Source organism: Anarhichas minor, unplaced genomic scaffold (genome assembly GCF_050575085.1).
Source record: "Anarhichas minor isolate MPS153535 unplaced genomic scaffold, ASM5057508v1 ptg000030l, whole genome shotgun sequence".
Taxonomy (NCBI): domain Eukaryota; kingdom Metazoa; phylum Chordata; class Actinopteri; order Perciformes; family Anarhichadidae; genus Anarhichas; species Anarhichas minor.
The window spans coordinates 883,571-900,187 of NW_027466476.1; the positions used below are offsets into that span (position 1 = coordinate 883,571).

Here is a 16,617-nt window from a genome sequence, read left to right on the forward strand (position 1 = left end):
AAATTCCCATTCATTAACCGTGGATGCATTTCCTGTATTGTGTTGTCTACATGTCAAACAAGAACATTGTGTGTTGAACAAGTTTCAATGTAGCTATAGAGGTTTGAAAAAATACAGATTTTATTATTCCTAATTCCTGAAACTCTCACTTTTGGAAAATAACTGTGTTTGTCACATAGTTATATCTTATATCTCTGGTATTGTTTGCAAGCTTTGAAAACCCAAGATTGACACATTTGTTTTATAGAATAACCCAAGTACATTCCATTATTTTATTGATCAATCAATTTTCACTTTTTTTAATTCACACCTGAGATTTTGTAACCTAATATTTTAGTTGACTTGAGATCTGGTGAGATATTAGCAACTGACTAATGAGACTTTATTTGACCCAGAGGCCGATTTACATAACAATAACAAGGGTCGTACAATCATATTATTGTTAATGGTGGAACAGAATTTGGTTGGTATGTTGGAGTGTGTTGGGACCACAAACAGAATCTTGATTAAGGCCACCAAATGCCCCGATCCGACTCTTTCTCATTACTCATTTATATACTTACACCTCTTGTGCCTATCGCTTCCTGTACTTGTACAAAATGGGACAAATGCAGGAAATCCGCCACAGTGAGCAAGTATAAAGCCCTGACACAAAACAATTCCTCTGTGGGTTGAGCTACCAGTAGCAGACAATAAGACATGACATGATTGATGATACTGTATACATCTACTGTGATTGAAGTTAGCCACAGAACCATCAGAATATTTCCCCTCTGCGAGCTTCGGGTCCAGAACAGACTGTGACTTATTGTCTCCATTAATTAGAGAGCATTGAAAGAAAAGAAGATGCCGGCTGATTCCCTTTAGCAGTAACAATATACAGCAGTGCTGAGGCTAAGTGGTCACTCAAGCATAGCAGAGTTCCAGCAGTCCTGAACAATGAGGGTGCATGTGTGTGAATGTGCACAAGTGTGTGTTAGAGTGTATTTGCATTATGTTTGTAATAAGTTAAGACTTGTTCTCATTCCATATGGGGAACAATGAGAGAGAAGCTTGAAACCCTCTCCCTAGACAGTCCCTCACACACACACACACACACACACACACACACACACACACACACACACACACACACACACACACACACACACACACACACACACACACACACACACACACACACACACACACACACACACACACACACACACAAAGCAGATTCCTAAACTCAGACATAGACATCATCATTACAGGACCATGAGCATGGTATTTGTTCCTCTTTGACACTGAGACTGGTGCTGAGACTGCAGTAAACAAAAACTCTTGTCTTACAGGAAGAGAAAAGAAGCTGGCCAGTCATTATTTGGCCTGAATAAGTTTTGGCCTTTAGTTGACATTTTGACATTATGATTGTAAATGTAAAAGATTCTTAGACACTGAACGAATTAAAAAGAGTTACTTCATCACAGCATCATATTCCAACTGGTAACATTTGTGTAAATTCCAATGAGCAACATTTTTCATATATAAATGCATTATAATTTGATATGGAGTTTTCAAAGTAGCAGGAGACAACTAACATACTTAAAAATCATGACAGCATAATGCTAAACACAGACAAACTGTGCCGACAAATAGGAGCTAAAAACACAAGCCGAACGCAACAAACAGGGATATGACGGGCACTGTGTGCTCAACAACCTGACCGTTGTCACTCTGATATGTTTGATAAATATCTGATAAATTAGCTCACCATCAGTGATGCCCTCTCCTTTGATGCTCTTCAGTCCTCCAGGAATAGGGTTCCCATCCAGGAAGAACTCAATGATCCCATCATCAACAGTAATGATGACATGTAACCAGGAATTACTCTCCACAAATTTCTCAGCAGTGGCCCGGGCCACCTGGGAATTGTTTGATCCTATCACTGTATAATACAGCATCACCGTGACATGAGACTCATTAGTGTGGACCTTCACTCCGTAATACGAGGTCCCATTCCTGGTTCCTTTGCAGACTATGAAGCCGTCAGTGTCCGGTCCGGGCACGAGCCAAGCAGAGAAGGTGAAGTTTCCAACAGCAGCAGGCCCATCTTCAGGAGAGATAGTCCCGTAAGCTCCTGGAAGCCCGGAGAAAAACCATGTGTCTGTGGCCGAGTGGTGCCGCCTGGCATGAGGCCTGAGCTCAACCTCGTCTGGGAAGGAGGCTAGAAGGAGCAGGTCATCCATCAGAGGAAGGCCCTCTGGGAAGCGTCCAGAAACAATCTCCCAGGCAACCCGCACATCACCAAAAGTACCCTGCTGTCGGAGGATGGTGAAGGAAGTGACATCAGCCATATCATCCTCTGAGAGTACATCTTCAGCTATTTCTTGGTCCAAGTTGCTGTCAGCGATGGCAAATACACCAAATGGGTCGTCATTGAAAGGGATGAGAATCGAGGCAGTCAGAGAAGTCTCGGCTAGTCGTCCACCCTCCCCTGGATAACCACCTTAAAGAAATGATAGAAAAAGATCTTAAGGGTTTCCAAGACAACATTATAATTAAATGAATCCTTCTTTGTCTTACAATTATCAGTATTGCGATTTTGAAGCTGATGACTCAAATTCAATTTCATGTCAAGTTTAAACTCAAATACAGTAATTATTTGTTTTAACAGCTGCCGCTTTTATAAATTGATTCAATTATTCACATCTCTTAAAGGAACAGTGTGTAGTAGCATTTAGGGGGATCTATTGGCAGAAATAGAATATCATATTAATAAGTATGTTTTCTTCAGTGTATAATCACCTGAAAATAAGAATTGCTGAGTTCCCGTTTGTATCTACACATGGAGCGACAAACCAAACACTGGCTCTAGATAGGACCATTTGCGTTTTCACATGTTTTGCGTTGGCAACTATAGTTCTCTTACACGCTTGGTACACAGCAGAGGTTTCAGTAGGTTGTGATCTGCCACATTACTGCGAGATGTCGCCAAATCCTACACACTGCATCTTTCAATATATCTCTCAAAGCTGACAAATATGTCACTTGTTCCTGAATTTACCTGAGATATTAACCAGCCTGAGGAAGAAGAACTCATTGAATTCGGGACGCTTATCTGAGATAGCCTCCAGGACAATAGGCTTGGTCTCTTCCCCTGTAGCGAAGGTGATGGAGCCAGATGTGTTGGTAAACTCCTGGTTTTCCTCCAGAGGAGTCACTGAGTCATTGGCAAACAGCTGCCAGAAGACTGTAACATTACCAAAATGCCCCCTAGCACGCAGGATACTGGGACAGTGAAAAGAGTAATTATTTCAGTAATTAAATACAGGAGAAAGTTTTGTCAATGCATAGTAAATACTTTCAATCTGAATTAATTCTTCAAATTAAGTGTATATGAGCATGAAGTCAGATGCAGAAAAAAGAAACATGAATTGAAGGCCTGTTTCTTACTAAAAATGATTGGTCTTGCCCTCTTCGACAGGTTTCTCTATTGCTTCCAGGGAGAACATCCCATTGGCATCATCATTGGCCTCAATCACCACAGTAGCTGTGTTCGCTCCATACACAACGGCATCACCTGTGTACACATTCATGTTGTCAGGTTGGATCAGGACCTACAAGCACATACTTCAACTTGCTGGTCTACGAGTAACAGGCATGTAAATCTGCTGCTAATTAAACAGGAAAGGTAAAGCGTGTTTAAGTCCCAGAATGTCCTTGATTGACCTCTAACCTGAGGATTATTGACTTTTAACACAACCTTTATGAAAGAAAGTTTTAATCCTTGGAGGGGATGCAGATTATACTGTTTTCATTATCTCAATAGACCAACATATACGATGATATGATGCCCACTATATTACCTGACAAAGCACTGATTCCCAGCAAATATCCTTATATTGTACAGTACACCCCTGTGCTAACCATTTGTTTCAAAGGAGGCAATTTACTCACCAGTAGCATTGTAGAGAACAATGTTAAAGGGCTCATCAGTCTCAGGTATGTTGTCATCTTCCACAGCCACAGTGATGTTCTTCATCCATTCACCTACATCATACACCAGCAACGTGTCATTGCTCAGCACGGTGAGGTCACCTGGAGATGCCTCTCCGTAGTCCACACGGTACATCACTGTGGCTACAAAGTCCGCCCGCCCTGCCCTCAAAACAGTGAAGTTGGCCAGGCCCCCTTCCTGAAGCCGCACAACCACAGGTTCTGAGGAGAGGCCAAGGTGTGGAGGAGTCAGTGACTGTGGCTTTAATATATCAATATATTATTCCAATCTTTCAGAGGATCCTTCATAAACAGTAATCCGAACAGTATCCTTACCAGAGAAGTAAATGGGGTCATCATTCTGATTTATCTGTAAATTGGCACTGAGTATGTTTCCCAGTCTCGCACCACCTGTAGCATTTAACACTGTGATGGTGAAATTCTCCATGTCCTCTGGGATCTTAAATAAAAAATGTATACAAATTGATACAAAGAAATGTAACTCAAATTTGGACAACAGGCATTTTTGAGTTTACTTTATAATTTTACCTCATCGGGTATGGAGAAGACAGTGAGGTTTTTGAGGTACTCCCCTTCCATGAAAGTGATGTTTCCCTGGAGGGGGCTGATGTCTCCTGACAGGGCTGGCTCCAAGACCCAGGAAACTGACACTTCTCCGAAATGACCCCTGTTCCTCACTACAGGGAACACCGCTGAAGGGACAAAGACGATGAGACAAAGATGATGCATTTAGATATTGAAACCTCCCTTCAAGTCATTAACTCTTGTGCATGGACTTTTCTCATTGACATTTTACCTGCGGTCGAGGCTATATAGAACACAATAATAATGTATTTTGAATACGTTTTTTGTTGTACAGCTCCCATTTATGCCTGGAAACACTGGTGATACATTCACTAAAGACTGAGAGAAGATTTTTACTTCTCCCTGTTCTCAGGACCAGATTGAATATTGGACTGCATCGTCACTGTGTGGGGCCTAAAATTCATGGAACGTTTAAAATACAAACTTTAATCGCAGTCCAGCTCATCCCCCATGGAGACAAACATTCTGTGTTTGACTACAATTACGTGAATTTTCAATGAGATACCACTTGACATGGAAAAACTATTATCTGAAGGACTACCAAGTACCCCGGTGCATCTCGTCCCCTTTGCTCTCATTGATGGCCACCGTCATTCCTGATTGGATGAACTCTATGACCCCAAAGGGGTCGTCGTTCTTCCGCACTGTGATGTTGACCTCCCTGTAGTTGCCTAGGCGACTGGGTGGAGTGCTGTGGCTACTAAGTACCACAGAGAAGGTCTCGTCCAGCTGTATGAACACACATGCGTGCAAAAACACACACACACACACACACACACACACACACACACACACACACACACACACACACACACATGTTTTCATGTTGCAAATACAGATATAAAGCCTATTATTTTTTTGATTTTTTTACTAGCTTAAACATAAGTTGACCACTATAAGACTGAGAATACCTCATTTAGAAGTGAATTAATTTTATATTATTACATAAAATTGAAAGGTCAGCATGTAATTGACCATGTTCTTACCTCAGGCACCCCATCAGGCCTTGCAAACAGTGCCACTACCACCTCTTTCTCTCCTGGTTTGAACTCCAGGATGCCAGTGGCGCCATAGAATTCACTGTTGCCAACAGGCATGACAGCATATCGCACCAGCTGTTTCAGCAGCTGTCCCTTGGCTCTGACCACATGCAGCTCCACAGCCTCACCCTCCTAGGTCAGTTTGAAGTTTACAGATGGGACCATAACAAGAGAAAACAGACAAAATAACAATGTGTGGGTTTAATGTAAGAGTCGGTTCAGATAGTTTTTTTTAGCTGCACAGATATTTTAATTACTCAAAGAAAATTGAAGTTGCAGTTTCAAGACTTACACTGATGACCAATGGACCTCTGGAGAATGAGGAGAACTCAAAGACTCCCCCAGGGTCGTCGTTCTCCAGGATGACAATCTCTCTGCTGGTGAAGCCAGCTTTCAGGATCTGATTCTCAACATTACTCCTAGAACGCATACGCACAAATAAACAGTATAAGATCATAATAGAAAGTGACCACTCAAGTCATTGCACCTTGTGCAGTAGATGAAAACTCTGAAATGGAAGTTTCTTAGACTTTTGCTTTTGTGGTGTGTTTTGAGCTTGGGAAACATCAAGTGGTATCAAATGAGAAAACAGCTCAACTTTGATCTGAACTTCATTATGCATTCCTTGTATTGTGTGAGGCTTATTCATTATTGACTCCATATGTTGTAGTTCTGCTGTTTAGGCCACTTTTAATAACGATGTCAATCAAGAGCATGCCTGCATCTTTATTGCTCCAAGGGGGTGGGGTATGTGCGTGTATGTTGAGAGAAATAGGAGCCAAGAAAGCATCACATAACGAGTAAATTAGAGACAAAGACATGACAGAATAAACAACTCCAAATAAAAGGTCACAGCCAAGGCACTGCATGCATACAAACACTGACATCTTTAAAGTAGTACACAATCAAGCCTGGTTAAATTAGAGCGAAACACATAAAGAAGATTCTCTATTTACCCCCAACAACCACTCTCCTTTGGGTTCCCCTTTTTCACACCATCACTGAATCCACCCCTGTCCCCCCCCCCCCCCACCCCTGTCCCCCTCATCCCCTGGTCAACCAAAGACCCCAGAAATCCTGAAGTAGACCCTTTCCAGAAAAACAAAGTCTTGATTCACGCCACACAAAAGGCCCAGGTTCATTCCACTCTACACTTACCCAAAGTACACTATAAAGCGTGCAGTCTCCACCCTACAATGGAGGAGTGGGAGGGAGAGAAAGCTGCCATTCTCATCAGAACATAGACTAACAGATGAACCCACCCCCAAAACACTGCCATAAACACACCAAACGACAAAACCAAAGGAGGGATGGGATGAGATAGCACCCACTCAGCCTTTCCAATTCCACCGGACTCGTTCGTTGTATAAGATGGGTCTAAGACATTACATAATATCATCTTCACATTCTAAACACTGAAAGGTTATTGCATTACAGTGGTGTTTATGGGCAGAACAGAAGGGTCTAATATGCCTCGGAGGTAATTAACAAAAAAACAATTATTATGTTGGTTAACGATAACTTTTCCTGGATTTTAATACCCTACCTATCCAGCGTAAGCAGTAAGGTCTCGTTGACTTCTGGGATATTGTCAGCCATGATGGTAAAGTTGATGGAAGCATCACTCTGCCCGGAGAGGAAGACCACAGACCCACTTAGAGGCTCCAAGTCTTTAACAGTTATAGCGACAATATTGTCTCCAATTGGCTGAAGACTCCAGAAAACTTCAGCCTGACCGTCTGTTCCATCACGGCGCAGGGGAAGGCTTACCTGCAGCACCAAACATCGATAGAATTAACCACCTACACATACTGTATGCACATACAGAAAGATCACTTCCTGATCATAGATTAGAGTCGGCATGGACAAAGGGTGTTTTCTGACAAGCAGCATAGTGGCTATAAAGTCAGTGATTAGAGACTCACAGTGGCAAAATAGGAAACATCTCTTTTGCTTTTACAGTGGTGTTTAATTTAGCACTTTAGAGACTGCATGACAACTAAGGGGTTTTGATCCAAATTGAGATCTCTAACAGTTGAACTGTAGAATGTAATCAGCATAAAGTTAAAACACATTATGGTATATTATAGTTAAATGCTGTTTTATGTGATAGTGAACGACTGAAAGTCAATAGAGACAAGCATCATAGAACTGAGACTATTTGCATTGCTAAAATCGGGGTCATATCTTACTGTGCTGGTGTTGCTGTCCTCTGGTTCATAAACCACCACCGTGGTGTTGCTTGTAAATCCAATTTCCCCATTAGCAATGTCAGGGGTGACAGTCAAGGTCAGGTTAAGAGGTCCCCCAAACCTTGGGCTGTTTGACTGAATTGGGGGGTTTATATCAACCAGCTCCAGTGTGTTCAACTAGGGGAAATAGAAGAAACAGCTCAATTAATTGAAGGCTCAAACAGGCAGCATGCCACTAAAATAATTAACTCATCAAATATATAACTCTTTCTTCATCATCTATTTATTTCTGTCCTGTGGCTTTTAAAGATGTGTTGAATGACCTGTCAGTGCTCCATTCACTCCTATATTTAAAGTTTTACTGAAAATGTATGACGTGATTATGGTTCTAAAGAATGTGAAGGAGGCCTTTCTTTAACTTTTTTGCTTGCTTTAAGAGCTAGGTGGTGTTGTTAGTTTGGACAGTTGGGCAAATCCCATAGCAACATGCCAGATTTGAGTGCCAGTGTCAAACCGTTCAACATGCAAATGAGGCACTTAAAGTCTGGATGGCACGGATTTGGCCACAAGTGCTAACACAAACAGAAATAGCACATTTTGGGGCGTACTACCAAAATGTTGCCTGGATTACAACTTAAAAAACTGTGTTTTTTTAAAGTTGTAAAAACATTTATGTTTCATCCACATGTGTGGCGCTAACTGTATGTGTTGCTCTGTACTTTGTTTCCAGCCTTGTTACCTGTATTAAGAAATGAGCTCCATTCTGCAGAAAGGCATCATTCCTGATTGGTAGTACGACGTGGATCATCCGTTCACGGGAAAACACCACCTTAACAGACCTGCTAACATTCAGAACCTGGTCACCGGCCAGTGCTGGGTCTATAGGGCCTGCAGGAATGTAGAGGGCGGTGAGGGCCAGAGACACATCACCCAGTGTGCCACCTTCTCGCAGGAAATTTAGCAACAGGAAACGACCCTCAGGTTGGCTCTGGATGCTTTGCTCTTTTGTTGGGTCAAAACGAAAAAGCCCATAGACATTGTCACTGTCCTGGATGTAGAACACAATCTGGGGGGCAGACAAGACGAAGAGGAGGAATAAAATTAACAAATCAGCAAAAGGACGGAGAAGTGGGAATATGTTACATTTTGACTGATGAGGGAATGATCAAAAACACATTCTCCGTATCTTGTAGAAAACACAAAACTTCGCTGTGGACTGGGAAAGGTATTTTGATGAACTATAACACTGCTACGTATTACCTCAAATAGTCCCTCACAGGTTCCTGTTAGTCTGCAAATTGCCCCCCAAAATCACAATGAAATGAATGCTTAGGTTGAATCTAATGATGATTAATATTATAATATGCTCATATTTAAATTTAGTACAATTAGCCTGATATACTTTGCCTTGGAAGAGAATGGGTTTTCACAAGTTTGAAAGATGGGCCTTAGTTGCACTGCACTGCTTCCCGGGTCATGTGCAGTCTGTCCTTTGTGCAGTGAGGAGGAAGCTGATTGATCTTTAGGGTGTGAGGGAATAATTGCAATGAAGCCCACATTTATCATCAATTACTTTGGAGGATGTTGTTGTGCATCCTGTTTTTGTGTTACTAAGACTGCATCTTGGGTCACAAGAAGAAGAAGAAAGGAGAGGTGAGGAACAGGGAGAGGAAAGAAAACAAGTGAGACTGAAAGTAGTAAAAAAAGAGCCCTGAGCTAACTTTAGAGTGGCATCCTCTTTAATTAACTCTGCTTAGACTGCTAGAGTAGTTTTTACGAGTATTTCAACTGTGGCTCATTCATTTCCCTGAAACCTACACTTGTTTGATGCATTGCCTGGCATGCTCACAATAGACGATTTACATCTCAGTATAATGTCTGTGATATGTCTTAACATTAAAAACAATTAACGTTGATTAACTTGTCCTATTTTTTAAGGAATTTCTGCGGAGCCTACTGTCTCTGCACGGATGGCAAAAACACCCTATAACTTCACAACCCGAGGTGATGTTCTGGTGTGCGTTTGTATGTGACCAAAGCAGAGGTTTTACGCGTCTCATCTCATGCCTTCAATATAAACAAGACTCAGATCTGCCCACTGCGTTCACACATGGCCAAGAGTCTTGGACAAAGATGAAAGCTATGAAAAACCTGTCACCACTTCACCCACGCTTTCTAAAAAAGAACACACAGACACCACACACAGAGTGTGCCTGCTGTTTCCGCTTTGTTTTGATTCAGCCGCATTAAGGGAACACCCACAGAGCAAAGTGACACACTAAGGGGTCGACTTTTGCAGAATGTGCCAAGTTTGCCACTGTGCCTTACAGTAGGGTCCCACACAAACACTCACACATGCATAACACATGCACAACCTCTGGAGGATATGTTCCCTAACAAGTACAGCCTTCTCGATCTCTTCTCTGTCTTTGATACAAACCCTTTACAGCAACATATTAAACAATAATCATTAGCCTATCAAAGGTCTCCTTCAAACTGACCTCCATTGGTTCGTCGACCTCCGCATTTCCAGGTAAAGTATTGTTTTGCAGCTTGAAAACAAAAGCCTCTGCTTCTTCGGGTAGATCATCTGCCACAATGTTGATGGGAATCACAGCTGTCACCTGACCGGCAGCAAATCTCACCGTCCCCGCTGCTGGCCCTAAATCATCCGACACTGGGGAGCGGTCACTGGAGTTTCTACTGATGGACCAGTTAGCGGACACGGCACCATAGCTGCCTCCATTTCTTACAATAATGAGCCCTTCAAATCTGGGGGAAACGATTGAGGACAGTTAAAGAATGCAAAATTCTTGGATGTTTTTCTTTTTATTATGACACCCATATTGTACCCATGTAATGGCAGACAGTACATTTGTCATGACACTAAGACACACTCATTAATATTTGTAAGTTATCCAACCTCTGTGTCAGGTCTTCGTTGATGGTTATCGGCTGAATGGCTGCACTGCTGCTGATTGACAGGACACCATTAGGCTTATCATTGGGCTCGATGGTCACCAGCACAGCATTGGGTGATACTAGCACAGCATCTCCTCTGATAGTCTCCTCCAGCAAGACCAGATGGAAGGATTCTGCAATTTCTGGGACAATGTCATCACTGATCTGGAACAACAGGCTGGTCTTGTAGACAAATGGAGGGAATATAACTGTCCTGACTGACTGTAGGTCGAGGAAATCCACAGCTGGTGTGGCGCTGCCCTGTCCTCCACTGCTCACCACCATGTAATCTACAGAGACCTAAAGACAGTATAGTACAGATGGTTTATATACATTTGTCTTATGCTTGTTTTTTCTGCATCAATATATTGTATATATATATATATATATATAAACACACACATACATATATAGTACATATTATACTGTATGTACAGTATATAATTTAAGTTTTTGTGCTCTATTCTTAACAGTCAAAAGCCTAGGTAAATAAATAACTGGATTGAAAGAAAGGAACCTCGGTGTCAACAGAGCCGATGAGTGGCCCATCCTCAGTCAACCGACCACGGGTCACATTGAGGGCAATGATTCCAGCGGACTCTGGTACTGCCATGACAGAGTGGGAGAACCGCAGTGGGCTGTCATTACGCCGGATTCTCAGCTGGACACTGCTGGCATTGGGCCTGATGAGGGCTCCACCTGCCACGGCCGTTAGCCTGACTGAAAACACCTCATCATCTTCTGGGATCTGGCCAACAAAGAAAAGGAAACACATTCACATACAGTTGTAAATTGTATGCAGCTGTTTCAAAAAACCTGTTTGCCCCTTTCAAAAATGTGACCTTTAAAAATGTCAAACCCATCAAGGCAATTTGTACATTATATATAAAAATGTCTGAAATGATGATGAATGGATGGATGGAGTGATTGGCACAAGCTTCATCCATATCCCTATATAAATCCATATATATGTGACATGTCGTGATCAGCTTTAAATAAGGACTTTGTTCAATACCTGGTCATCCTTGATGAGGATACTAAAGTGTACAACAGCCTGTCCCACAGGAATGGTGATGTTCCCTCTGTCTGGACTGAGGTCCTCAATGGCAGGGTTGGGACCTTCAGAGATCTAAAACAGGAGAAGTCACAGTGATGTTTATACTTCAACATGCCCATGTGCTCTATGTGGCTTTTAATTTATCATTACTCAAATAAGCTGCATATAAATAATGGAGTAAAGACTGTTTCCTACCATGGAATTATATGTATTGAAAGAATTACATGTTCCTATTTAGGTCTAAATTCTCAAGACTCTTTAACAAGATTCAAAAGTGGATATTTTGCCAGTGGGATGAACTAACAACATCATATTCAAGTCATAAACATATCTATAACATTGTCTGTCCTTCTTAAATACGATAAAGCTCATAGTTTTAGGGTTGTTGGTTTGATGTACGGTTCTTTGCCCTCTCACCTCAAAGTTCACCTTCACAGTCCCATATGTTCCCTTTTCTCTCGTTAGGGTGAAAGGCACATAATGGTTCCTTCCTCTTGGTTCATCTACTACAATGTCTTCAGTCTGAGATGAAAAGGTTCAGACAGTGAAACAGACAAACACTGTCAGTTCAATTTAATCAATTTCAACACAGTTTATTAATCTCAATTACAAAGCAAAATGTCATATTTGAAAGGCTGCAAGAACAAACAAAAACACAAAGTATTTGTTGTTGTGTAAATTTGACCCCACAGTTTGTTTTATGTTTTGTGTACAATCTTCTCAAATTTTGGAACTGCTTCGCAATTTGTATAGATACTGATCATTACATAATAGAGAACAAATCATTTCTAATCTCAATGTGTTTGAATTAATTGATCTTTTACTGCGTGTACGTACAGCTTTGGCAGCAGTACTTCAGGTAAAATGTCATGCTAACGTAACGTAAAGTAGTGAAGTTTAGTTGAAAGAGACACAGAAGCAAAGTGATCGCAGCTGTATAAGCAGCTATAAAAACTAAATTCAAAGGCAACATGGAGTATGTATCACATTCAATTTCACTGTTTTTGGAAGTCCTTATCGTGGTCTTAAAATTTGGAAGTTAAATCCCATTTTATTTGTATTTTCAATTTGCCATGACCAAAGAAATTCCGGAGAAAGCAAACGGAGAAGTTAAGAAAGCAAATAAATGCAATACAGGAATTAATTTAGTACTCTAACACAAAAACATATCTCCCAAGGCAAGCAGGCCTTTATTGATTCTAAGCAAGCCACATCATTCTGCAGCATCTGAGACCGTCTGGGGGTGGTAGGGCAAACAGTTATACCACAGTAACTATGGAAACGCTATAAACTTCCACTGATAAGTGAGTGTTGTGGTTTTAATTACCTCTGGGAACCCACCACCACTAGATGATCACTTCTACCACAATACAAGCACGATTGAACCCCTCTCAACGCTAGTGGGTCCAAATAACTCCCCCCCCCCGATCCTTTACTTTCTACTACTTCTTACTAACGTGGTAATTAGTCACAAATGCAAGTGCATGCTTGTGATGCAAGCGCAGCAACGTTTCACAATATTGGTGACCACAGACATAAATCTGATCCATACATTTATGAAGGATTAATGTTAGTTAGAATATATAAGTGGTGGACTGTAATGGGTGAGACAAAACTGAGTAAACAAATGGATACTAGATGCATGTGGATGACAGGGGTTTCTTACTGAGTTGAAGCCAACTATTCCAAAGGCATTGTCATTGGACAGGATTGTGATGGTTGCCTTATTTGGGGTTCCCAGTGTCACGCCATTGGAGGAGCTCTGGAAAGCAGGGAGGATTGAAAAGATTAGATAAAACCAGGCTATAGAGTATGTACCTGAACACATCTCAACCTCCCCCTGACACTTGCGCTCATGTGAAAAAACAGAACGCCCTACTTATCTATTGTCTTCACTTAATTTCTCTACTCCCACTGAGAGGCCCTGATGAGAAGACACTAAGACAGGAAGTAGTGGTCGCAGCCTGGTTGATTTTGTCAGGTTAGCTCACAGCAGGACACCTCCTCAGGACTTGTGCTGTGCTCTGTGATTCGGCACTAAGACCTGACAAACTCGCAGTGATCTCACCGGGCTTAAAATCACACCGCAACTTCTAGTAGGCTTATACTGTGAGTTTTAAACTCAACAAAAATAACCATTACCGTGCAAGGAAGGTTTTCCTCTTTCTGAGCACTATTAAAGAGAAAGACCACAGCATTGTTATTTGGCGTAACTTTCCAAGTTTTCCATTATTGAGCTTAGCAATGGTTTCACAACCAATGCTGACAACCACCATGTCTGAGCTAGAGTGCACAGGCTTCCAACGAAACTTCCAAAATCCATTTGCAATGTGCAAACTAATTAGTATATGTGCAGGCATTGTGGATAATGATCAGCTATGAGAGCCTTGACATGGTATGATAAACAGAAACATAATTTGCTCCCCCAAAACAATTTCTCAGCTAAACACAATCCAACTGATAGCTCTGCAGCATGCAAGCGTGTACGCATGTTAAGGTGAGAACAGGCCAAGGAGAAAATGAAAAACAAGTAAGTGCTTAGGCCTCTTGCATTCATCACCCTATTCAAACAGGGCTTTTCCCAGCTGTAACAGAGCTTTCTTTCCGCCACTGAGCTCTTGTAGCGGTTGACTCACAGACACAGAATCCTCACGCTTTCACAAAGCCAAGCCACTGGCCGAGCCAGGGAGCAGCTCACACACATACGCGCACATTCATCTGTGTCCGACAACAAAACCGTACTCAAATACACAGTCATTCGCGCACACAAATTCGTTGCTTAAAAGCCAGCTTTGTTATACGTATGCAGCACTACATAAACCCTGCGTCCCCCAATCTAACATGCTATAAACCCACTGTGTGGTTCTACCTTCTGTTCCTGCACAGCACTGGTAGGCTGCACCTGCTCTGGTCCACAACAATTCTACACAGTTTCTATACAGCTATACATCTATATACGTTTTGTTCTGTCATAATCCCTTTTAACAAAGTTAGTACAATATTTTCTATTGAAACTGATTTTACAGATTGATTTGTCAGAAAGATAAATGTACACTGATCAACCCTTTATTTATTACTTGCGCTTGATCTATGACACCCCTTGTAGTGCACATCCATCCTCCTGACAGTCCTTTAGAAAGCTGATAGGGGAGCATTTGGCCAACGCTTTGTCTCCCCTGTAGTGTAAATAGAAGGGCTAAGTAGGCCTCATCTGGTCTTTCACTCTGGTAGACGGCTAAATATGGGCTTGCGCTACTGGATTTTAATTAGATGACACAAAAATGCAGCGTCTTCTCAAAATGTTGAGGAGAAAGTCACTCTTGCTGACAGCTGTTTAGACTTGTGGCCGTTTTATAAATGTATATAGCTGACAATAAGAAATTCCCACTGACCTTTGTCTTAGGTCTTTTAGTATGTAATAAGACAGCAAGACCAGGCCCCCCTAGCTCATCAATCATACTTGACAGCTAAAGGCTACATGAAACCATGGAGATAGTCTCTAGGTGTAAGGCATCCCGGGCTGTGATTCCTTTGACAAGGATTTACAATGTATAACTCAAACTTTAAAACATATATAGCTGTTAGATAATAGTAAAAGCATAACAGAATTCTACAACAGAAAAAATGCAAGCCATCTGTCCTTTTTAAAAATCTAACAGTAACTGGTCCAGAAGAAAGTAGCTATTTGCTCCGTCTCATGATACGGTGTGTTTGGTCGTGCCAGTAAAAAAGTCTCAAATGCTGATGCAAGATTTGAATGTAAGTTGTGAAGCCATTGATTCATTGTAACAGACTGGGCTTTCATCAACAATAGCGTGTCAATTTCAATGGTGAATACACAACATATACAGAAATGAAATCCTTGGAACGGACATGCCCATTGACATCAATGGGGATAGCGAATGAGTGAATCACTTTTATCTACTGTGTGGTGGGGCTTTGGCTGTCAAAGTTAGTTTCTTTTCATAAAGGTGTCTTTTAGTGGGGAACCTCAGAGGCACACACAACATTTGGCCCCACCCAGGCAGCTCTGGAAAAGTCCTGTATAGAGCACACACATGAAAGACCATGTAGCCCAGAGCCTCCCAGGCTTGCACTGGCTGTCGCCCCCTCTCTCTATTGCTTAGTAGATGGGGTTAGGGTTTAGGATGGTCAGGGGCAGACTTAGAACAGTGGGACTTTGTGGACAGAAAGCTTGGAGCTCCAGAGAGAAGAGAGAAGGGAGTGTGGGAGGAAGAGGAGAGGGAGTCATCAGCAATCCAGAAAGAGACATCAAAAAAAAAGTAAGCACACAGACAATGGGCATGTACCTGTAGTGTAAGGTTGAAGGTAAATGTCTCATCGGCTTCAGGCAAGTCATCATCTTTCACAGCAATGAAGATGGTCTTATTGGACTCAGTGGACAGCAGGACAACCGCAGCATTAATGGATTCAAAGTCCCCTGTGTTGACTCCCTCTAGCTGGGTGAAACAAGCAAACATTCAATTGTATCACTTGCCATTTAACTAAAGTAACATTCAGGCTTCTTTGTGTGTTTTCATTTTTTCTTTTTTCTTTGTTTGAAATACTTTTTGAATTTATTTGAAATTGTGAAATGGAGAGAAACAGGAAAGGCACAAGAGAGATGGAGACAGCATAACATAAAAGATCAGAGATGGGTTTGAACCCAGGATGCTGCAGGTACATGGTTTGTGCCTTAAACACCTGAGACAATAGAATGCCCCAGGCTTGATGTTTTTTGCCTGTTTCAGCTCTTCCCAACAGCAGAGAGAAGGAAATGTGT

At 41.7% G+C, this 16,617-nt stretch overlaps 1 protein-coding gene across 1 annotated transcript in view; it reads right to left on the reverse strand.

Annotated features, from left to right (window-relative positions):
- adgrv1 (adhesion G protein-coupled receptor V1) overlaps nt 1-16,617 on the reverse strand; it is a 94,742-nt gene that overhangs the window by 77,449 nt on the left and 676 nt on the right. Inside the window, exons 2-20 of the mRNA XM_076104334.1 lie at nt 16,145-16,294; nt 13,501-13,596; nt 12,252-12,356; nt 11,793-11,906; nt 11,295-11,525; nt 10,740-11,077; nt 10,318-10,588; nt 8,556-8,882; nt 7,817-7,993; nt 7,171-7,394; nt 5,917-6,043; nt 5,571-5,756; nt 5,133-5,313; nt 4,528-4,691; nt 4,315-4,438; nt 3,940-4,200; nt 3,436-3,562; nt 3,047-3,270; nt 1,754-2,488 (exon numbers count right to left, since the gene is read on the reverse strand). Coding sequence (XP_075960449.1) covers nt 1,754-2,488; nt 3,047-3,270; nt 3,436-3,562; nt 3,940-4,200; nt 4,315-4,438; nt 4,528-4,691; nt 5,133-5,313; nt 5,571-5,756; nt 5,917-6,043; nt 7,171-7,394; nt 7,817-7,993; nt 8,556-8,882; nt 10,318-10,588; nt 10,740-11,077; nt 11,295-11,525; nt 11,793-11,906; nt 12,252-12,356; nt 13,501-13,596; nt 16,145-16,294 — 4,162 coding nt within the window. The remainder of the gene's footprint in view (nt 1-1,753; nt 2,489-3,046; nt 3,271-3,435; nt 3,563-3,939; nt 4,201-4,314; nt 4,439-4,527; nt 4,692-5,132; nt 5,314-5,570; nt 5,757-5,916; nt 6,044-7,170; nt 7,395-7,816; nt 7,994-8,555; nt 8,883-10,317; nt 10,589-10,739; nt 11,078-11,294; nt 11,526-11,792; nt 11,907-12,251; nt 12,357-13,500; nt 13,597-16,144; nt 16,295-16,617) is intronic.